Source organism: Pelodiscus sinensis, chromosome 27 (genome assembly GCF_052426305.1).
Source record: "Pelodiscus sinensis isolate ZL-2025 chromosome 27, ASM5242630v1, whole genome shotgun sequence".
Lineage (NCBI taxonomy): Eukaryota > Metazoa > Chordata > Testudines > Trionychidae > Pelodiscus > Pelodiscus sinensis.
The window spans coordinates 5004520-5027703 of NC_143078.1; the positions used below are offsets into that span (position 1 = coordinate 5004520).

The following is a 23184-nucleotide window of genomic DNA, read 5'->3' on the forward strand; positions in this document are numbered from 1 at the left end:
GGCGTTCAATTTTGTTCAACAGAAAGTATGAGAAAACGAAATACAATAAAAATGATTAATGGTAATTTTCTTTTTGTCTTTTGCCATTTTAAAAAGGAGGAGGGATAATTGTGATTGATTAGTTAAGCTTACGGGGTAACAGTACCAAAGAGGTTAAGAACCACTGCTTTAAAGGATGACTTGCTGAGACCTCCAGCACAGATCAAAGACTAACTATGGTAGATGAGGCAGGGAAAAGATACACCCCAGGCCAACCTTTGTGAAGAGCTTATGCACTCTCCTGCTCCTTGGACCCCTGATGAAAAAAGTGACTTTTTTGCCTCAGCTAAGGAAAGAATCAGAGGGGTTGCTGTGTTAGTCTGTACCTGGGGGGGTGGAGGGGAAGAATGGTCTTGCAGCACCTTAGAGACTAACAAAAAATGTAGCTAGTACCATGAGCTTGCATGGGCACAGCCCACTTCTTCAGATGAATGAATCAAGGGGTCCAGAGTTACAAATAAATAGCAGAAAAAGGGGAATGGGTGAGGGAAAGAGAAGGAAAAAATTATTTTTCATTAGTGTCCATGCTAAATGAGGCTAATAGAATGGGCTGTAAGTGAATCATAGAATCATAGAAGTGCCTGATACTTAACTTTCTATGTCATTATGTTATCCCTTGAACTGTTGATACCTTCTGCAATGACTACTGTACTGGAAGCATGTTGTCAAGTCGGTGGAATGTTAGAACATGCAGGTATCATCAGCAAGAGTTAAGGGAATGTATAAGCATGAAGTATTGTAGTTGTGCATCAAAGTTAGACCACAGTTCCCGAACCGGGCTATGCCATGGCACAGAGGTGGCAGGGGAGGGAAGGTTCTGTCCATACAATTAAGAAGAAATCATGTTGTGCTGCACAACTGTTTTTCACCTGATTATTTTTGTAGCGTCAAGAGATACAGTATGTTAACTTCATTATAATTCAGAATGTAACTTTCAAGAACTTGTCATGTTCTATGTTTGCAATATGCATTACAAAGTTAGCCTTTTCTCAGTTAGCAAACATTTCACAGACTGATCCTGGGGTTTTTTCTACCATGTCATCAAATAGTCTGGAAAAATAATTTTCAGATTCTGTGGTGCTCTCCTGCTGTTTGATTTGACTGTTTGTTACCGGCTCGGTATTCATGGCTGGTGATTGGTTACTTAAGTCATGAGTTTCTTCTCTTTGACTGGATGTCTGAACATTTTTAAACAGAAGCACCATGAATATGGTGCTTTTCAGCATGAACTTTCAGACAGTTAATCATTTGTGATTCAATTATTACAGGATTTGCAGACATTTTCATGAATACCTGCCAGATGGTCTATATTGATAAGTGTGGTTAATAGAACTCCCAGTAGTCTAGCAAATAGGACTCATTGCTTTTGATGGCTGAAATACTGGTGAATCTATAACTTGTTTACTATTCAACCAGCTTGTCTGCATTGGTATTGTCATCTGTATTACAGTAAAAGCTAGAGCGTGCTGGGCACTACACAGACACACACACACTCTCTGACCCAAAGGGTGCTCAGTCTGGCAAGACAGACTTGAACGAGGGAGGGGAAAGGGTAGTCTCCATCAGCATTTGAGCTAAGATTAGAAGCCAGCTCTCCTAAGTCTCAATTCTGTTCCCCATCTGCTAGACTAGATCATAGTGCCTCTCTAATTATGACTCTTCTAATGGCTTTTAAGGGCTCTAAGCCCTACTCTAGACAGCCCCTGTAGCATTGTTGACTGGCAAAAATAGGGCCCCTAATTCATTACTTGCACTGCTTTACTGCTGATAGCATTAGTCTGGGAAAGACTAACTTTGTATGCACTGTAAAAACGACGACTAAGTCCAGTGGCACTGTAGAGACTAACCAAAATAAATATATTGAATCATGAGCTTTTGCAGGCAAAACCCACTTCATCAGGTGAATTGGAGCAGAAATAACAGAAACGGAGAGATCTATATAACAGCAGAAGTACCTGTCAATTGTAGGACCTGTGTTAATTAGGTTAATTAAGTGGGCGGGACGTGACCGGTACATAACTTTTAATGTGGACATGCAGCTAATGAGACCCCTTTGGATAAAGTTGTGATGATTTAAATACAAATAGGTGCCTGGAGCTCTCTCTGTACTAGCCACCACAAGCAAGGGTGGGAGACTTGTCAGAAATGTGGTTCATGTAGACATACAATGGGCAACATCCCCTGCGTAGACAAGGTAAGCTGTGCCTTGCAAGATGGAGTGGATGCTTCTAAGGGCAGCTGCTTGCTTGCTTCAAGCCCAGCAGTTGCTGTTACTGATAGCTACAATTGGGGCTAATCCCAAGGACTCGGCGCAGCCGGGCAAGATCAGAACAGCCCTATCACACAGAGAGCCAGACCACCTAGGACGGGGATTCATTTACAGCACATTCTCGGCTAGCACAGCTGGCAACAAAAGAAACATCCTTGCCCACTGATCTTCAGCCATGCTCGCAACAGCCCCTTCTTGGAAGCCTGCCTGACAGCCCCCTCTGAACACATTTGCTGCACGGTTCAAGCTCTCACAGAGGAGGGGCCCCCCTCCGCCTGTCACCAGCCCAGTGCTGCTTTCAAAAGCTTGGCCCCCATTCCAAGAAAAGGAGCAGTGTCTCTTTAAAGAGGGACCAGCAATCCTGTGGAGCCAGCATTAAAAACTATCATTAGGGGCCATTGTATTTAAATTAGAGATAATCTTGGGCACAATGTGAGGAGAGAATGCTGGGTGGGGCCGGGGAGAAAGCTGCAATTTCCCCTGCCATTGTCACTCTGCTGTCCCTGATTGCCAGCAGCCACTGCAAATTCCAGTGATTTACTGAGCCATAAGGTATAATTTGCACCATGTGCAAGGAGTTAAAGTGCCACCGGGCGTCCCTGTCAGAGGGGCTCCTGACGGGTTGTCAGCTGGTCTTTGTTCCTTTCTGTTCCTGAGCAATCTACATACACTTGTCTGGGAAACGTTGGAGGGGGCAGTGCCGAGGGACAACGGTTTCAGATCCTCCCGCGCTGCTGAATCTTAATGCTGTTGTGAAATTGTGCTCCAGATGGGCAGCGTTCACTTGGTGATTAGAAGATGGCCGCATGGTCCCAGGCCAGTGAGGAAAGTGCAGCCCAGCCTACTAACGGTTGCTGCGAGTCTGTAGGACCTTAGCCCGAAATTAGCCCTCCCCCCCCCCAGGTCGAATTTGTAAGCGATGCAGCCACACTACCAAGCCCGTTATTCCGGAACAAAGGGCCGTGGAATTCAAACTCTGTACTCTTGCTTTTCGGGGATTGTGTTATTCCTCAGGAACTTGTAAGTCTGAAATAACGTTAGTGGGGATGCTCTGGTGCTGCTAATTCAAACTAATAGGCCTCTGGGAGGCCTCCCACGGCTCCCCAGAGTACGAGTCTAAGGTAGCGCATCCACATTAACGGAGCCGGTCTCGGACTACATTCGATGCTTCCCTGCAGTGAGGATACGAAACTTGAGATTTGTAAAATCGGATGCCCAAATGGTGAATTTAGTACATTTGAAATAATCTCCTAGAGTAGACCTGGCCCAACTGGGGACATTTTGAGAGGGCGAGATGAGTCCACATCAGTTTCACTGTTGTCCATAGTGGGTTTTTACTTCCCTGCCCTTTTTCATTACTGATAGAGGGGGGTCAGTCAGTGGCATGAGTTCTTTTTAAATAGACGTAATCATGTGTCCTTTTGTCTTTTTGCAGGACTGAGTCTGTGGCTGAGAAGATGTTGACTAACTGGTTTGCCTTTCTCCTCCACAAATTCTTAAAGGTGAGGGGGAGACTGAGTGGAGATCCTCTTCTGCCTTCACCCATTCTTCCAATGCTTCCACAGCTCTCCTCCTTCTAAGGGCCTGCACGGTGACCCCAGCTTTTTAAAATGTCTGACAAGACCCAAAGTAAGGTGGAGACAAGAGCAGAGCAGAGATCTTGGCGATAAGACTTGTGCTGTGTGCAGCTGGAGCTGCAGTTCAGCTAACTTGAGTCTCAGCTAGCCATCTATGTGCTTGGCTTTGATCAACCCTGAGATTGCAAGTCACACATTTGAAATGCTGCATGCATGCCAAGTCCATAGTGAAGCATGCCCGATGCACGTCTCCCTATCTGCTTTCAGCAGAACGAACAGAGTATAATCACCATCAGCCAGTGAGCCCCAGTGTACTACACGTGTATGACAGGTAGGAGGCCTCCTCACTTAAGTAAGTTAGAGTTGGGAAAAGACCTGCCTGCATCTAGTCTATGCACCACCCAGCATAGTGTAAAATAAACCAGGGAGTGGAGTTTCCACCACTCCCCTGGGGCACTGTGCAAAGGCTGTTGGATCATTCTGATGGGGAATGTGTCCATCCTACTGTTCAGTGTAACTTTGCTTTTGCTCAGTGTAATCCCTTTCACTTGGCTGCACCCCCTGCAGCCCTCCAAACAATTCCACTCCCCACTTTGAGGACTCTGAAAAATTGTCCACCCTGAGTACCATAGGTAGGTTGACTTAACTCCCAGGGTGGAGGCAGCTAGGTTGACAGATGATTTCTTCTATTTTGGAGAGGTGGATTAACTGTGTCGACAGAAAAACCCTTCCATCGCTGTAGGAGAAGTCTACACTACGGCTCTCTGTGGCATAGTTGTAGCATTGTAGCTGTCCCGGTGGAGTGGCTGTAATACCCTCTGATTCCTTCTCCCCAGCAGTGGGGAGGCAAACCAGAGATGATACCCACGTTGAGTAATGGGTCCTGGGGATGGACTTTCTCCCTGGCTGCTGCTTTGGGCCACAGACCTGTAAACACTTGTTTGGATTAACGCTTGTTGCTAAGATTAAAATCAGCGGGACCATGCCTCTGCTTGAAGTTTAGCCTACCCATTAGAGCTGGCAGGAGGAGGCCCTACCCCTCGATTCTGATTTTGCAGTGTGTCTTGTCGAACAGGAGTGCGCTGGGGAGCCCCTCTTCATGCTGTACTGTGCCATCAAGCAGCAGATGGAGAAAGGGCCTATTGACGCCATCACGGGGGAGGCCCGCTATTCTCTCAGTGAGGACAAGCTGATCCGGCAGCAGATTGAGTACAAAACATTGGTGAGTTGGCCGTCCACGGGACCTGGCTTTGCACGGTGCACATCATTTCCAGCTGTAAGCGACCGACTGGTAGTTAGGAGAAGCCGCACTGGAAGGGCAGGATAATATGCAGCCCTAATGCCCCTTCCAGAACTAGCTGCTTTGTGTCCAAATTGATCCGTCATTGAAAGCACATGCAGGACACACACACTTCTATGGCCCGAATTCTCTGCTAGCTCAGCTCAGACTCCAATATCGTGTCCCCCACCCTCCAAAACGTGAGGTGTGCAATAATCGGTAGAACGTAGGCGTCCATAGCGTTATGGGCCTGATCTTCAAACCCCCCGGGGACCAGGGCAATGTGCAAATTCAGTATGTGCTGAACGTGCTTATGCAAATTGTTTGTGAGCAGCTCAGGCTGCTAAGGTTGGAAAATCAGGGCTTACGTGTGGCATCACAGACTGCTCACCCCGGGCTGGGCTGCTCTTCTTCCTGTTGCCGCAGTGAAGCTAGGAGAGAGCAGCGGGGCAGAGCAGCTGCCAGAGTCACTCCAGCTCCCACAGCTATGGAGAGTGTGGGAGGGGGACCAACTCCTGCTGCTGCCCCATTCCAGCTCCCCCACCCCACCCCTTGGCAATCGCCTGGGCCCCCATGGCACCCGTCCATAGTATGATTAAGGCAGCAGGCACAGGGCCCCCCAAAGTGCAGGGCCTTGGTGGCCTCTCCAAACTTTCCTATGGATGGAATGGCTCTGTCCTGGCCCTCCCCAAAACATAACTTCAAAGCAAACCCTGAAGCTCCTAGATTAATAAGCTTCCCAAGGGGATGCTAGACACAACAGCCGTGTTGTAAGTGGCTTTGCGGAGGAATTCAGTGTTACGTGTCCCTGTCCCACGGTGATCATTGCTGTTATGCTGGATGTGTCTCTGAAACCCTTTGGAGTGTTGTTTGTGATGTCTCCTCCTTCTCTAGATCCTGAACTGTGTGAACCCCGATAACGAGAACAGCCCCGAGATCCCCGTGAAGGTGCTGAACTGCGACACCATCACTCAGGTCAAAGAGAAGATTCTGGACGCGGTGTACAAAAACGTCCCCTATTCTCAAAGGCCAAGAGCTGTCGACATGGACTTAGGTAGGAGCATCCCTGGCCTGTGAGACGTGGGGCAGAGGGCTAGGGAGATAGCCAGTTCTTAGAGAGATTTGTAGTGTTCAAGAGGGTGATCACATTGGCTAGAGCCAGGATAGCTAGGTGTGTGCACGCTTCCTAACCACCGGTCTCTCACACATGCACACAGCAATCCCACATACACACACCCCCAGTAGAGATGCTGTTGCTGCAGGATATGACACTGGGTCGAACTCTTTACCTGTTTGGGCCATTGCACTCTGTGTGGGGCCTCTTAATGTCCCCCAGGAAATTGTCTGAGTGGAGCAACTGTCCAGTGAGCAAATGACTGACACATCAGGTTCCCATAGGCCTCCTAAGCAAGACACCTCCACTACCAAGGCCAGATATTTATGCAGTTGAGAGCACAACGCAGCCCTTTCTCTGAACACCCCTTCCTGGGAGCCGGCCTCTCAGAGACTTATCTCTCCTGCTGCATCACATGAGACTGATGTGGACAGAAGCAGGTGTCTCTTCATCCCCGCCCATTATGAATTGCCTTCCCTACAGAGTGGCGCCAGGGCCGGATAGCTCGTGTGGTCCTCCAGGATGAAGACATCACCACCAAGATTGAAGGCGACTGGAAGCGGTTAAACACCCTGATGCATTATCAGGTAAGAAACCATCCCTGACGCAGAGCTCCCAGAAAGCAGCCAAGCGGAAGGGAAAGAAAACCAGAAATTTAATTCCTCAGCGTCTCATCTAACAAGACAGACAGGAAGGTCATGTTCTTATGATAAACCAGAATGGTTCAGTGTGCTTGTGAAAGCAGCGCTGACACAGATCTAACAGAAACTAGCAGAGTTGAAAATTGACTAAATTAAAAATGCCAGCTTCTCGCTAGATAGACTGGGTACGCCGCGAGGGCTGAGCTGCCACTGTTAAAGATGTGGGGGCTGCAAAGGTCTATCATGTCAGAGACCCAGTCCTGGAAACGGAAGCCTACGTGAGACAAAGGGGAGGAAGTATAGGAAGGGAGAGGGGCTTGTCTTTGACACGTCATCTATAGGCCATACGGCACTGTGGGGACAGACTAGCAATCTGATCAATGAGGCAGGGATAAGTGGTTTCTTGATTCTCCATCTTCCTACATGTTGATTCTCAGTTCTTTTTCAGGGGGTAACAAAGACACCTAGTTTTTAGGAAGAAGGGGACATCACCATAACTCTAAAGCCAGGTCCATACTAGACCCAGAAGGTCGGGTTAAGGTACACAATTCTAGTCATGTAAAATATGTAGCTGGAGTCAGCTTAACTTAAGCCAAGCGTGGCACAGTCTTCATTAAGTGAGGCTGATGGGAACAAATGCTCCCTTTGGCTTCCCTTATTCCTCACGACTGTGAAGAGTACTGGTGCCAACCGGAACCGCACTCAGCGTTCTATTTAGCGGGTCTTAACTAGACCCGCTAAATCGAATGCCAGCAGATCAATCTCCAGCATGGCAAATGAATACGTGGCCTAAGTCATGTGCAGCGATTGCATGGCTTCAGCATTAAAGGCAGTTGCAGAGGAGTGTGCAGTCAGTCACGGAAGTATAGCTCTGAGCAAAGTAAACGTAAACCTGAATATCAGGGAAACATTTCTTAGTCGAGTAGAGGTGACATTTGTTAAGTGCTGGAATGAGTCTCCATGAGGATCCCCATCACCAGAGTCATTTGAAACTAGACAGGTCAGAGTGCTGGAGATGCTGCGTCCTACAGGGAGCATGGTGGTCCAGATGATCTACAAGTTTCTTTCCATCTCTTTCTTCTGTTACATTAATAACAGGGTCCAAAAAAGAGCTGGATAAATTCAGGGAGGAAAGGTCCATCAATGGCTATTAGCCAGGGTGGGCAGGGATGTTGGTAGCCTCTGTTCACTATGTAGGTCAGAGAGAGATAAAGATATGCACTCAGCCAGTCCATCTATCTACTGCAGTGGTTCCCAGCCACTGGGCCGCGGACCTCTGGCTGCCGGGCCACGGAAGCTCTGAGGGTCAGGGCTGGAGGTCACAGCTCCCACCCTGGCTGTTGGGAGAGTCGTGTCCTACCCCGTCTTTGAGCCAACCAGTGCCAGGCGGGGCGGGGTCTCTTCCCGGCTACCGAAGAGCCCTTTGCTGAGCGGCAGGAGGGCTGGGCCGAGCCCAGCACAGCAGCCTTAGAGCAGCCGCGACCCAGGCAGCAGCACTCAGCTGGCAGCTGGGGGGCAGCACAGGTTCTAGGTGAGGGGGGCAGTGCAGGCCCTGGGGGCTCCTAGGGTGGGGCGAGTGCTGGGGGCTCTGGGATGGGGGGCTCTAAGAGGCGGGGGGCTGGCACCGTGGTGTCCAAGGTGGAAAACTGGCACTGGGGGGCTCTGGGGGCAGGGCTAGTAGTCGGGGGGGTTATGGGGGCAGGACTGGCACTGGGGGACTCTGAGGAGAGGGCTAATATTGGGATCTGGGGGAGGGGTGCAGTGGGGCTCTGGAAACAAGAGGCTGGCACTGGGAGGAGTCTGGTGGGTGGGCAGGCTTCAAGGGGTGGGGGCTAACACTAGGAGGCTCTGAGGGCAGGAGGGTTGGGTGCAGGGGGCTCTGGGATCAGTGGCTGGCACTGGGGGGTAGTGGAGGGGTGGGGGGCTATTGGGGCTAGGGCTGGCACTGAGGGGGGATTTTCTGGGACCAGGACTTTTGGTGGACTGGCAACATTATATTTGCATATTCATTATTTGCATAATGGAGATGCAAATAAAATGTTATCGGTCCACCAAAAGTTTGTGAATGGGTTTGCCAGTCCCCTGTATAAAAAAGGTTGGGAACCACTAGTCTACTGCATGCTGGAATGTTCTTCCTTACAAAGGCATGTGTTGGAGTGTGACTGCATCCAACCTCCCATGGAACTGATTTCCACTTAATAGAGGCTTTGCTCTTCAAGCCCAGTGCTCTGTACTGTACGCCAGTGTGGTTTCTTTCATACTCTGTCCCTAGCCTTCCTGTAGCCTCCGCTTCCCTCTCCTTATTATTCCCTGGAAGAGCAGAGGTTGGTGTAGTAGAACACTTCTCCTTCTGAGCAGGATGTCTTCTCAAGAGAAGTGGACCTTCCCATGAGATACTAACTCGTCCGCTGTCCTGAACAGGGGCCTTTCCCCTTTTATTTGGTTTCTCAGTTAAAGGTCACTTATTGCATGGCCGTCTAGGGGCCTCTCTGTGAAATGAGTTTCAGGGATCTTGGCTCAGTTTCTAGCAGATTGGTACCCGTGTCACAGAAACTATCACCACAGCAGGCTTCTAAGATGGCAGCTGCAATTTAGCATCGGCTTGAGCCATGCGACCTCATGTATGTGGGCTTTCTTTGATTGAGGTAGTGTGCTAAAAATAGCACCGTAGCAGCTGGATGGGCTAGATGCCAAAGCGCGTGCCGAGGGTCTCAGATGGGACTGCACTCAGGGCAGCTTCGCCCATACTGCCTCCTACACGGTTGCACCTGTACTGCTATTTTTAGCACTCTAGCTCAATCAAAGCTCTGCTATGCGCTTTTTAAGAGGCAGAACTGGTTACTAGTATCTACATGAGCAAGACAATACCCCCCCTCCCGCCAGCTTCAGTATAGATGTGCACCCCCAGTGCGAGACTGAAAAGGAAGTGATGAAAAAGGTGAGGAGAGGAGCAAGACAACTTGTGATCAGTAGGCAAGAACCAGCTTGGTTAAACAAAATAAAAATAATGGGCCCACACCACAAAGATCAGATCTGTACTTCCCCAAAAGGTGGTTCTGGTCTATTTCTGGGCAAAAGAAGAGCTACCTCCATCCTGACTTTCCTAACAGACATTTGCACGGTTCTGAAATGTCTAGCGTGGTCTTTCTTCGTGTGGTGCATGCACCCTGAGATCTGAAGATGTGGTGTGCTGTGTGGGGAGTTGTGCAATTCAGAGCTGCAGTAGTATTTGCTATTTCTTCTGTGCATATTGTACTGCAAATAAGGACCATGCAATGCTCCTTAATAGGCAGCAGGCTTAAAAACAAACACAAGGAAGTTTTTGTTCACTCAACGTACAGTCAACCTGTGGAACTCCTTGCCAGAGGATGTAGTGAAGACTGGGACTTTAACAGGGTTCAAAAAAGAGCTAGATAGATTCATGGAGGTTAGGTCCATCAATGGCTATTAGCCAGGATGGGTAGGAATGGTGTCCCTAGCCTCTGTTTGTCTGGAAGTGGGAGACAGGGGAGGGATCATGTGAAGATTACATGTTGTGTTCCCTCCCTCCGGGGCATCTGGTATTGGCCACTGTTGGCAGACAGGATACTGGGCTGGATGGACCTTTGGTCTGACCTAGTCTGGCCGTTCTTACATTCTTATGATCTTTTTAAGAGGCAGCACTGGCTACTAGACTGAACATCTTGCTTCTGCCACTGATTCGTCATGTGGCCTTGTAAATTGGATAGGATAGCAGCGTTAACATTGCAATTCTGACCAAAGTGCCATAGCATTTTCCCAGAATCACAAGTGGTCAGAATCATGCTATAAATAGTAATACCTAGCTCTTACATACAAGGGCGGATGAGAGTTTTGCAGGGCCCAGGGCACGGGGTCTATTGAAGCGCGGGGCCCAGGGCAGCACAATTTCTCGCATGCACCACAGCCACAGCCGACAGGTAGTAGCGTATGCCCGGGGCCTATTGAAACATGGAGCCCGGAACATCCGCCCTGCTCACCCTGCCCTATATCCGCCGCTGCTTACATAGCACCTTGCATCAGTAGATCTCAAAGCACTTCACAAAGAAGGTCTTTGTATAGACAGCAAAGCACATAGACTGGACTTGATGACCTCTGGAGGTTCCCTCCAGTTCTTGTATTCTAGTTCATCCCCATTTCACAGATGGGGAAAGTGAAGCAAAGCTGTGGGGAGGACCCTAATCTACTGAGTCCGGTGCTTTGTCTATCCACTGGGAGATACTGGAGGTGTTATCTGAAAGACAAGCCTCTTACCTCCACACTGGGACAGGGAATCAGAAGTATCATAGAAGACTAGGGTTGGAAGAGGTCTCAGGAAGTCATCTTGTCCAAGCCCAGCTCAAAGCAGGACCAACCCCAACTAAATCAATGAATTGCCATCACAACTGACACAATTCCTGCAGTGCCTAAGTATTCAGTGGCGATCTCCCATTGGAGGACTAATCCATCTGATTAGCTTGATCAAAGGCAGTACAGCTTCAGGACAGTATCAGCAATCATTTGATGATTTGATGATTTAATTCCAAATCTTTCTCTTTAGTCCCACATTTCTTCATCAGCTCATCAAGGCAGGATCTTTGTTTTCTGGGGTTTTATGATCATACAGTCCAACCTCCTCCACTGTCAGCGGATACACTTTCTACCCAGCTATTAATATGATTTTCACATGTATGCCCTTATGGAAAAAGCCAAATAGGATTTAATAGGAAATTATCTGTATTCTATAGATTATTTTGGAACTATTTTATAGAATTGAATAGAACTATATCCTGCTTGCTGAATTCTATAGGCTGTCTTTAAAATGCCTGTACAAAGGGTCTCATTCTCTGTTAAATTCTATAGGGCTTTTCAAAGAATGTCTGTAGAATCATATTACATTTCTGTAGAACCCTATCGCTGTTAAATTGTGTAGGGTAGGCTCACATGGAACTTACCCAGGAAAAATAAACCACCCAGAATTTAACGTCAAATGATTTACAATGGCTTGCGTAGGGTTAATTTGAAGGCAGCAAACCATGAAGAGACATCGCTCACTGGAGGCTGGAAGGGTTGAGAGATTAGAAGACTATTTAAAATGAAAAATTAACAGCAGCAAGGGAAAATTCATATGGAAAATTAGACTCAGACACCTTATAGGGGTTTAGCTGCTGCATGTCCAAAGCTGAAGCTTATTAGCAGATCTGGTATCTCTGCTAGGTCATGTCAATAAAGAAGGTCTGAGCTGGACTTCTTGTCTGTTGTTCTCCCCACTCTGTTTTTTATCTTTATTTTTGAAGGGGTTTCATGAGGCATGTTTCAAGCCAGTGGGAAAACCAAACTATGTTAAAAAATGTCAGCCAATATCTCGTTCATCTCCAAGATTTTTAGGCGTGTGATGGCAGAGGGGCAGAATATGAAAGGAATATGTGTTACATCTGATGCTAATTTGTACACTGATGCTTTTTAGCTGACAAGAGTCATTCTGCCAGACTTTAGTGAGCAAGACTGCTCTGCTAGTTGACTGCAGCTCTGATGAAACCGTAGCCAACTACAGCAGGCTGGAAATTATTGTTTCTTTGTGTGAAAATTCAGAACTTCCTTTGTATTCCATGCCCTGGAATGCTTAGATTGCATCTTAGTGAAATTAAACCAAAGTGGCATCATTTTTGCTGTGTGATGCATGAAGTTATAGTATTAATAATAATAATAATAATAATAATAACAACTTATATTTATATAGCATCTTTCACCCTAAAGGATCCCAAAGCACTTTACAGGCCATTATGCAGTAGAGATCATTTTCCTGCAGCTAAAGTGAAATGTGCCAGCTATTTTGAACACTTGCACTAGATATTCAAACTACATTCAGTTTGAAACTGCCGGGAGAATTTAGAGAGGCAGAACATAATCATCCTGGGAGAGTTTGACCTCCACACTACTGTGACCACACAGATATTCAGGGAGGATGCTCAGGGTTCTGTGGAGACTGCATGTGGGCCAGAATCTTGGGTTTCTGCCTCATCGGGGGGATTATTCCCCTTGCACCCGAGTCATCATTTGTAGTACAGGTACAGAACTCCAGTCATGGATCATGGCTCCACTCTTCTGGCCACTTACAACTCAGAATGCAAAGACAGTCCTGCCCCAAAGAGCTTACAATCTACGGTGTTGTCTCAGACATGCTGCTTGTGTCTTCTCTAATATGACAGTCAGCATAGGTTTAAAAGCTGTTGGCGTTGGCCGAAAAAAGAAGGTGGGAGATGGTGAGAGATGCCATCCAAGAGGAGACTGGAAAAGAGCTGTACAGAATCTTACAGATGAGGATATGAAGTTCAGACATGTTATATTGGTCAGCCATTTGGTGGGTTTCAAAGGAGGAAAGGACAAGAGGTTGATTGATTGATTGATTGATTGATTGATAGTCATTTTAGCCACTGCATTTTAGACAGATTGGACAGAAGAGAGAAGGGTCTTATGGAGACTGTAAGAAGGGACAAGGGCTGATCAGTGTCCAAATGTGTGTTGGCCACAGGGACAGAATGGAAGAGTCAGATTTTCAGAATTGTTGTGTGGAAAGAAGCAAGATGTGAGACAGGCTGGAGGTACCTATGCAAGGAGGGGGGAATTAAAGACGAGCATGTAGGGTGGTGAGGTTCACTGGGAGGAAGGTGGCGTGAAGAGCAGTGCAAAAAAGAGAGAATTTAGGAGGCAGAATAAGGAACTCGTTGTATCCATCCATGACTATGAGTGAGAGAAAATCAGACAGACAGAGCAAAGCCAGCATGGGGGGAGAACTTTCAGAGTGACTGATAGCGAGACGATAGATGGGTGGGTGTCACTGAGGAAGAAGAGAAGAAGTCCTTAATAAATTCTCCAGGGCAGCACCTACTCAAACCAGTGTGCAGATTTATGGAATAATGCACCCTGGCTGGCAAATTGGAGGGCAGATAACTTGGGATAACAAGGGTTATTTTCTTTGTATAACCCACCACTCTCTTCAAGTAAATCGCTGCCTGAACCCTAGAAGGAATACCAAACTCCCCTGCTATGCTGAATCATAAAGTTCTTACTTCAGAATTTAAAAATGTTAAGGTCTATTCCACTGAAATCTGTAGAGCCTTAATGAATGAAGATAAGTTTAAAAACTTCCAGTGACTGTTAGATTTATAGGGTGGGTAAAATTAAACACTGCCACTAAAACCTGCTATAACAGAATCTCGTTAGTGCTAATGTTCATTTATAGTTTGACTTCCCAACATTTAATCCTTTTTTGGTGTGATAGAGGGACAGACAATTTAAGACCCTGAAAGATGGTTTTATGACTAGTTTAGCGGTAAATCAAACTTTTAAAGTTCATAAAAATGGTTAAAATAAAAAATGGTTTAATAAGAGTGTTTTATGGTCCATAACATTATTATAGCTGTTTTATTCCCTCTGCATTACTACTTTAATTAGATTGCAACAATTCTTGAGATTCTCCATTTTTATTGGGAAAAATGTAATCTTAAATCAAAACGATGAAAAAAGTCTTCAATATGTCTTCATTTATCAGCCCTATCCTTCAGGGGTTTGAATCCAGCAGAGGACTCAACAAGATAAAGAGAGGTATCTCTCTTGTATTAAGAAAACTGAGCAGGCTAGTGGAATTGTTGGTTTCCCACCTCCCCCCTCCCCGCCTCCCACCTTGCCATCATGAACAATATGTCATTTTTCTAGCTCTCTGCAAAATTTGGGTTCTAAAACTTACAGCCGTCAGTGTTTGCTGATTAGCTGGCAGTATTCTGTATTCCAAAGGTGGCATCAACAGAATCTCATTCGTTCTCTTTCTTCTCTCCCTTTGCCTTACCAGGTGTCAGACCGCTCCGTGGTGGCTCTCGTTCCTAAACAGACTTCCTCTTATAACATCCCTGCCTCCGCCAGCATCTCTCGAACCTCCATTAGTCGATATGGTAAGAAGCAGGGCTAAGTATTGGCGATTTCAGGGCTCACTGGGCTGACTTTTCCACTGCTAGATTCATATTTAGACTGTAGCCTGGAATCATTAGTGGATCAAGCCTTTTGGTCTCAGCTCCTCATTTTGCCTAGTTCTAATCAACAAGTGAGAGTGTTGTTAACTCAGTATGCAAGACTTTACACACCTGGGAAGCGGAAATTTTATTACTTGTACAGCAGTATTGGTAGGCATTTTACAGACAATGCTCTAAAGAGTTTACAGTCTGAGTAATTGAGTCTGTTAGATGCCAGGTGCATGTTTATAGTGTTGTCTACACAACTATAATAATACACCTTCAAAAAGGATGGTGGAGAAGTCCCTGGTACAAAGGTTTTTTCGGCTTTTTCATTCTACCGACTGTGTAGCCAAAAATAGCTCCCTTGACAGATCCACCTGCTTTCCCAGTTTTGTGGCTCTCAAAATCTGCATTCCAAATACCAAGAGTCATCTGAATGGTGTGAAACCCACCAGCTGGCAGAACAGTGCTGTGGCACCATAGCAAGGGTTGTTTGCCACCTTCAAGGTCTAGCCCATGTATGAGTTCTTAGTGCCTTTTGTTCATAGGGTGATGTGAGGAGGAGACCCAGGTTGGGGCTGCAATGCCAAAGCTTGTTCTTCAGCATAAGGGGCAGGAGCATTTGTGAACTGCGAGGATGCACACTCTTGGCAAACGTTAATATTAATAATTCTAATTGCGCTGACAAAATGCAAATGAGGATGCAGATTTACCTTCCATATTCTGCATCAGTAACAGAGCCATGTTTAAAAATAGAATTACTAGGTTCTTCTCAGCCTTTCCCTCCTTTTAATCCCCTGTGCCTTAATTAAATTGGCTGGAATATTCATATTTCACTCAGTATTAATCAGGGAGGAAACTTTTGCAACTTTCGTAATAAGTTGTTCCATTTCCCTGCACTGATCCCCTTAACTGTTACTGTTGCTGAGAAAAGCAAGTGGAGACTTGGGGGGTCGAGTTGGCCACGTTCATTTTCAAAAGAATGAGAGGACAGGTGAAAAGATGGACAGTGCGCTAGTTTGGTAGCGTCCCCAGAGCGTTCTGCCGCAGGCTGAATGGACAGTGGGAGGGTAGAGTCAGGATAATACATTTCCTTGGGAATTGAAGCACCTCGTATCATTCCACAGAGGAGCAGGCTCATTCAGGGAATAATCCAGTGGAAGTGGGAGTGTGGGGACTACTGAGGAGTAGTGACAGAAGCTGCTCCCTGTGGATATCACCGGCTTCTCTTCCTTTCCATTCAGATTCAACGTTCCGGTACACAGGCAGCCCTGACAGTCTCCGCTCCAGGGCACCCATGATCACTCCTGACCTGGAGAGTGGAGTGAAAGTCTGGCACCTGGTCAAAAACCATGACCACGGAGACCAGAAGGAGGGCGACCGGGGCAGTAAGATGGTGTCAGAGATCTATCTGACTAGGCTCCTAGCTACGAAGGTAATTACCATGCACTGGGGCCTGCTTGGGAAATGTAGAAACTGGCCTGTAAAGACACAGTCCCTGTCTCATGCTTTGATTGTCCATTAATGAAGCTTTGCGACCTGTCTGTCAATTGGGCATGATGATGCCCATTTTACACAGGGGAAGCTGGGATGCAGAGAGGATAGATAGTCCTGGGGTCATATACCAATTCAATAGCAGAGCCAGTCATAGAGCCCTAATCACTCCTAAACAACTCTTTGTCCTGTCACCAATTAAAAGAAAGTTAAAATGCCTGTAAATGCTTTACCCGTCTCCTCAGCCAAGGGAATCGGACGTCCTATTGTAGCATCCTCAGCAATGGCTGTGGCACCGATTGCAAAAGAAATTGTGTGCGTCACATTAAAAATAAAACCTATGCGCCTCAGCAGCGCAGCCAGCCCATTCCTATAAGGTTACATACACCTGACCTATTCCTATGGGGTCTGTGCCTGGCCCTTTCTGGAGCTGTGCATAGCCTGTGTCACCATCTGGTGTCCCCCTCCTGCTGTTGCTGTTTAGCCGAGTGTGCATACATCCCTCCCATCACTGCGCTGGTTGCTGCTCCCATTAGGGTACGCTGCAGAAATTCGTGGATGACTTGTTCGAGACCTTGTTCAGTACGGTGCACCGAGGCAGCGCACTCCCACTGGCCATCAAATACATGTTCGATTTCCTGGATGAGCAAGCCGATAAGCACAGCATCCACGACACAGATGTGAGGCACACCTGGAAGAGCAATTGGTAAGCATGGGGGGAGAATGGGGATGGGGGCACGGTTCAGCAATTATCCACACCCTGGGGAAGACTGGAAACCTAGGGATGGGGCTGTGAGTGGGGGGAGGAGGGACAGAGTCTGTGTCATTGGAGGCAGCTCGGAGTGCTTCACAGCACAAACATGCAGCTGTCCTGGCTCCCCTCTGTCACTGTGAAGGAAGATGCCAACATACAGACACGTGTGCAAAATCCTGCCCCTTTCCTTGTGCCTAGGAGTCCCAGAGCTTGTTCTTTTCGTTTTCAGGGAACTTTGGTTCTTGGGGGCAATTGTCACATTCAGGCTGCCGAATGGGTATAAGGGGAAGAGGCACCCTAGGTAAAATGTTTTGCTACTAGTCTTCAGTCCAAAGCTCCCATACCCGTGGTGTCCCAGTGACGGGGCCTCCTGGCTGCTGTGAAAATGTACCTCAATTCTGACCCGCTATGACTCAAATCAGGAACCCCCATCAACCAGAGAGTCTGCCAGTGCCTCCCAATTCTGACCTGTACAACAGCTCTTACTACAGGTTATTGATCCAGCCACAAAGAGCTAAAATAGCACTGAGAATTTAGCAACGTGTCCCCGGCTTTTTCATTTATACCGTAATCTGTTACAATTTACAATTTAGGATTTATCCACACGTAGCAATTCTGGGCCGGCACTGTAAACTGAAAGCGTGGCCGCAGCACAAGTGCTAGGGGAAAGTTCTCCCAGTACTCTCCTTGTGGGGAGCAGCTAACAGCACTGGGAGCATTCCCCCTGGCACGGTAGCAGTGTTGCAATTTGCTGCACTCCAATGTGGGAGGGGCAGATAGGAGGGGTTCACACCCCCTGAGCCGGAAAGTTACAGTGCAGTGAAGCACCAGGGTAGACTTGGCCTTAATCTGTTAAAATCCAGTTATTTTTCCAAGTATGAAGCAGCCACGAAACTGCAAACTGCTTGTAACGTGTTGGGAGTTGTTACAGGAAAACCGAATGCCTCTCCTGCAAACTTTTGTCACCACTCAGACAAATGTGGTTTTGAGCAGGGACACCGCCAGGGAGGGAGGGGGCAGTTGCCCCTGTGCCCAGCAATTTAAAAGGGGCCAGGGCTCCAGGCCTTTTAAATTGCTGCAGGAGCCAGTTGTAGCATGATCTAGGCGGAGCTGAGGGTTGGTTGGGAGAGGTGCAGCACGGTATGGGCCGCACTTGGGGTATGTCTAGACTACAAGCCTCTTTCGAAAGAGAGCGTCTAGACTGCAACCACTTCTTGCAAGCTGCTTTTTCAAAAGGGAGCACTCGGGCAGTTTTTTTTTTTTTAAACTCTGTAATCTAGACACACCCTGAGGGCTGGCTGCCCATAGCCCCGCCCCTTCTGCATGAGGCTCCATGAGGCCCCTCCCCCTCATACATGCACATTGCCTAGAGCAGTGGTCCCCAACGCGGTGTCCACGGGCACCATGGCACCCACCAGGGCATTTATGTGTGCCCGCCGAAACACCTAGGTTGGCCCCGCCCCCGGCGCACGCATGGTGCTGGCCCCAGGCGCATGGGCGGCCCCTGCCCCGGGCACGCGGCACATGCGCAGTGCCGGCCCTGGGCTCAGGGCGCGTGGGTGGCCCCCACCCCCGGAAGCATGGCGCGTGAGCAGCCCTGCCCCCGGATGCCCGGCACGTGAGTGGCCCCGTCCCTGGGCGCCCGGCAGCCACGGAAGGTTGGGGACCACTGGCTTAGAGCCTGGTGAAGCCCTGTACATTCCAGACCCCTCCTTTCATTCCAGGGGCAGGAATCCTTAATGAGTTGCATTTGTACTCTAGTAGTTCCCAGAGGACGCTGTCCACATAACAAAATGGAGTTCCTGCCCCAAATCGCTTACCGTCTATATAGCAAAGACAGACAAAGAAACTGGGCAAACCTGGGAATTAAACAAAAGTGTCTTGCATCATAGTCTGGAGACATCCCCTCCCTCGTGTAATGAAATGAGTGTTTGGAAATGCCCAGGCTGTATGCAGGCAGGCAGTTAATGGCCATACCTGATGTGTATGATATTATCCAAAGGGAATGCCTGCCAATGCTCATAGGTGAAAAATCAGTGAGCAGCTGTTCCTCCCCAAATGCTTCTGGAGCGGTGCTCCAGAGAGCAAGGGCGGATGAGTGGAGCTCACACTTAAACTATGTGCAATTGACACACAACTACAGCTTGGGCTCGATGTTCTCAAAACAATCGGAGCTATTACATCTTTGCCTTTGCTGTTATTTTAGGATTAAAAGCTCCATGGGTGAGAAACCTCTGGGGGAGGGAGAAACCATAACAATTGGTAGCCCCCTGAAGATTTTTTATATTTTCCCCACCACCACCAATCCCTCGCGGTTTAAAAAGCCTTTAATCATCATGTCTGCAGAAGCCGGATTCCCTGCTAAGGCTATGGGGAAGGTAAAAACAATTTATCGAAAGCTTTAGAAGAAGGAGCTATTAGGGTAAAATGTTTGAATCCCGAATAAAATGACACTTCTTAAAGCTAAAAAGGGAAACGGTGTCGAACAACAAAGGTTTTTCTACCACAGCCATCAAACCCCATGGGTTCTGGCGGCTGATGGGTTCCCAGCCATTGCATGGCTTTGCATGCAGGAACAAAGGACGAGTCAGGAGGACAGAGGTGTAAATTCTAGTTTTCAAACTCATCATTACGTTGAGCCTTCACTGTGTCTTTACATTTCTATAGTGCTCTCCAAATGTTAGCGAATGCTCGCTATGCCCCTGGGGGAGAGCCGAGCTTTGTCAGAGAGAGTAATAGAGGCACTGAGCCAGGAAGTCATTTGTCCCAGGTATTAACTGGGTCAGTGTTAGGACTGGGAATAGAAGTCCTAGCACTATGCTCCATTAACTAGAAAAGGACTAGGCAAGGCTCCTTTAAGACAGGAAAGGGTTAAATCCTGGACTGCATCAGATCTCTTGAGGAAGCCCAACAGAAAATTGAGACTTGGCCACCTGTTGGAAGGGGCAAGAGAGCTGGGGAGGTGTGCAGGGTGAGATGTAGGGTAGAGCCAGCGTGACAGCTTGGGCTAGGGAGGAGGCTCTTGGAAGCAGTGTTTCCTTTAATCTTTTCCATTTATGTGCAGAATAAATGTTTTTAATGTGCACCAAAGCATGTGGGAATGTGCACCACCAGTAGAAACAAAAAAAACTGGCTGTCGGTGCTCTGCTCATCAGCTGGGCAGCAGTGGAATCTCTCCTGAGTGGCCACACAAGCACCCAGCACACTGCTGGAAAGTGGCCGGAGAGTTGGCCAGCCTGGAAGGCAGTTCAGGGCCCTCAGGCAGGGAGCCGTGATTAGGAGGGAGCAGAGGGTTCAGGCAACTGGCACCAGACCCTGCCTTGGGATGGAACTGAGCAACTTGTCTGCAGTACTGCAAGGGTTAAGGCTGAAGGCTTCCTTGTAGCTGGCTGGCAAGGAAGGAAGAGCTGGGACTTGAAAGCTAACAGAAAGCAGCAGCTGGTTTTTGATCCTGCTATAGAGCCAAAGGAAAAGGGAAGAATATTTCTCCTTTGATTACTAAGGCCCAGGATGGGCGGGGGCGGGGAGGAGAGGGCAGAGATACCTGATGTGCTCTTTCCCAGGTGACGGGCTGGGAATAGGCCCTTGAGTCTGCTCTCTGCAGCGGTCGCACCCCACCCTTCCTCACCAGCTCAGTGTTGCTGCTGCTGTAAAGAACAATGAGATACGACACTAACAGGCTGCACTGACCTCCCTAAGACCTCCCAAGCCCCCTGGATTACCTAATGAGCCCCAGCACCCAACACGGGCAAACATTGGGGGCTCTCCTGAAATGGGGCTCTTCCTCTCCACTTGCAGTCCGCTTGGCTTCAGCCAGCGTTGAAAGTAACTTAACATTTCTTACAGGTCCTGTCCTATTGCAACCGGGGTCCCTGCCAGCTCTTTCAATAGCTCCCTGCCGGCTTGTGCCCCAGCTCAGCCGTGCCCCAGGGCGCACCCGCTTACTTTCACCTCTGGCTTCCGCATCCATGGCCTTTCTAGCTGCCACATGATGCACTCAAATGGCAGCCCCTCCAGAGTGGGCAGGGGAAGGGCCAAGAAGTGGCTGGAAAATCAGTGGAGAAAAATGGCCAAGCGTCTGGCCCATATTTGGTAATGAGATCGGCTCAGTTCTGCATAGGGTATCGTTGCTACGCTTGTGGTACCGTCGTGGGCTCTTGGGGCTTATAAGGGGCACAGCACTGACCACATCATTTGGGGAGCTGAAATATATGGCTACAAAAGGGACCTTCCTGTCGCTAGGGTTCATAACTTACTTTTGTTCCTTGTTTCCCTACAGCCTCCCGCTCCGGTTCTGGGTGAACGTAATAAAAAACCCCCAGTTCGTGTTCGACATCCATAAGGGCAGTATCACAGATGCCTGCCTCTCTGTGGTGGCCCAGACCTTCATGGACTCCTGTTCCACCTCAGAGCACCGCCTGGGCAAGGACTCCCCCTCCAACAAATTGCTCTATGCCAAGGATATCCCTAGCTACAAGAGCTGGGTAGAGAGGTAGGTCGGTGTGGGAGCCAAGTCAGGAGAAGCTGTGTCATTTCACCACCTCATCAGCCATCAAAAGTTTCTCTGTTCCCAGTACTCCAAAAGTGGCTGCATTTAGTGCAGGTTTAAAATGATAGATATACACAGGACTTGTTTAGTTTGGAAAGGAGAAGTCTGAGAGGGAACATGAGAGCGGTTTTCAGGTATCTAAAAGGGTGTCACAAGGAGGAGGGAGAAAAAAATTTCTCCTTGGCCTCTGGGGATAGAACAAGAAGCAATGGGCTTAAACTGAAGCAAGGGAGGTTTAGGTTGGACATTAGGTAAAACTTCCTGTCAGGGTGGTGAAACACTGGAATACGTTGCCTAGGGAGTTTGTGGAATTTCCATCTGTGGAGATATTTAAGAGTAGGTTAGATAAATGTCTATCAGGGATGGTCTAGACAGTGCTGGGTCCTGCCATGAGGACAGGGGACTGGACTCGATGACCTCTCGAGGTCCCTTCCAGTTCTAGTGTTCTGTGATTCTAGGACCACACTAGCCTTGGCTCCTGCTTGGTTAGGAACAATAGGGAGGAGAAGGCATTGGGGTCAGTGCTGGCTCTTTGCAAAGAGTGCACAGAGGCCAGATAAAACTGCAGATCCCTGCTTTAGCAATGAATGCGAGGTGAGACTGCACCCGGGGCAGTTTACATTAGGGGTGTTAAATAACAGTTAATTGAGTTGTTGAGTAACCTCATGAATTTCTTATTGGTTATTCAACTAGTCTATAGTCCCCGGGGGCGGGGGCGGCAGACTGTGTACTCTGGCCCCACACCTGAGGAGCCCCCTACCACTCCGTGCTGCTGCCTCTGTATCAGAGGCAGCAGCATGGAGTGCCAGGTGGGAGCTGGTCCGTGAGGGGAGCCAGTTTAAAAACTAGCTCCCCCTTCAGCCTAGCTGATATGAGGCCCTGCCGTGCTGGGTGGCAGCAGCCTCTGCTCAGTGGAGGGAGGGAGGAGCGGGGCTCAGCTCCTGGCCCAACTGCTTGTCCACCTGGCTCCTAATATACTTTAAACGCAGAGTGGCAGTTGGTGGGTCCCAGACCCAGTGTGAGCCAGGACTGAGCCGGGCTGCTGGCCAGCCTGCTAAAAAAAATTACATTCAGGAGGCATCGGCGTGTACGTGGGGCCTTGCCAATAGGCTCTCCCCTTTCATTCCCTAGGTATTACGCAGACATTGCAAAGCTCCCCGCCATCAGCGACCAGGACATGAACGCCTACCTCGCAGAGCAGTCCCGCCTGCATGCCATTGAGTTCAACATGCTGAGCGCGCTCAATGAGATCTACTCATATGTCAGCAAGTACAGCGAAGAGGTGAGCAGGCCCCCGTCCTGGTGGGGCTGCCCCCCACCCCCGCCTCGCAGGATACATACGTGGCCCCACATCTCCCCATGTAGTATAGTTGACTTCCTGGCTGGCCATCTCAGAAAGGAGGCCCAAGATCGAATGGGGCCGGGAGGCCAATTTCCTCTCTCGCTCCTCGAAGCTGGTTGA

General features: G+C 48.4%; 1 protein-coding gene across 3 annotated transcripts in view; it reads left to right on the forward strand.

Moving 5' to 3' along the window:
• Positions 1–23184, forward strand: part of PLXNA2 (plexin A2) — a 324357-nt gene that overhangs the window by 297880 nt on the left and 3293 nt on the right. For all 3 annotated transcript variants that reach the window (XM_075909971.2, XM_075909972.2, XM_075909970.2), the window contains exons 23-31: positions 3744–3810; positions 4961–5107; positions 6059–6218; positions 6762–6865; positions 14766–14865; positions 16170–16360; positions 16956–17125; positions 21453–21665; positions 22854–23004. In XM_075909971.2, coding sequence (XP_075766086.2) covers positions 3744–3810; positions 4961–5107; positions 6059–6218; positions 6762–6865; positions 14766–14865; positions 16170–16360; positions 16956–17125; positions 21453–21665; positions 22854–23004 — 1303 coding nt within the window. The remainder of the gene's footprint in view (positions 1–3743; positions 3811–4960; positions 5108–6058; positions 6219–6761; positions 6866–14765; positions 14866–16169; positions 16361–16955; positions 17126–21452; positions 21666–22853; positions 23005–23184) is intronic.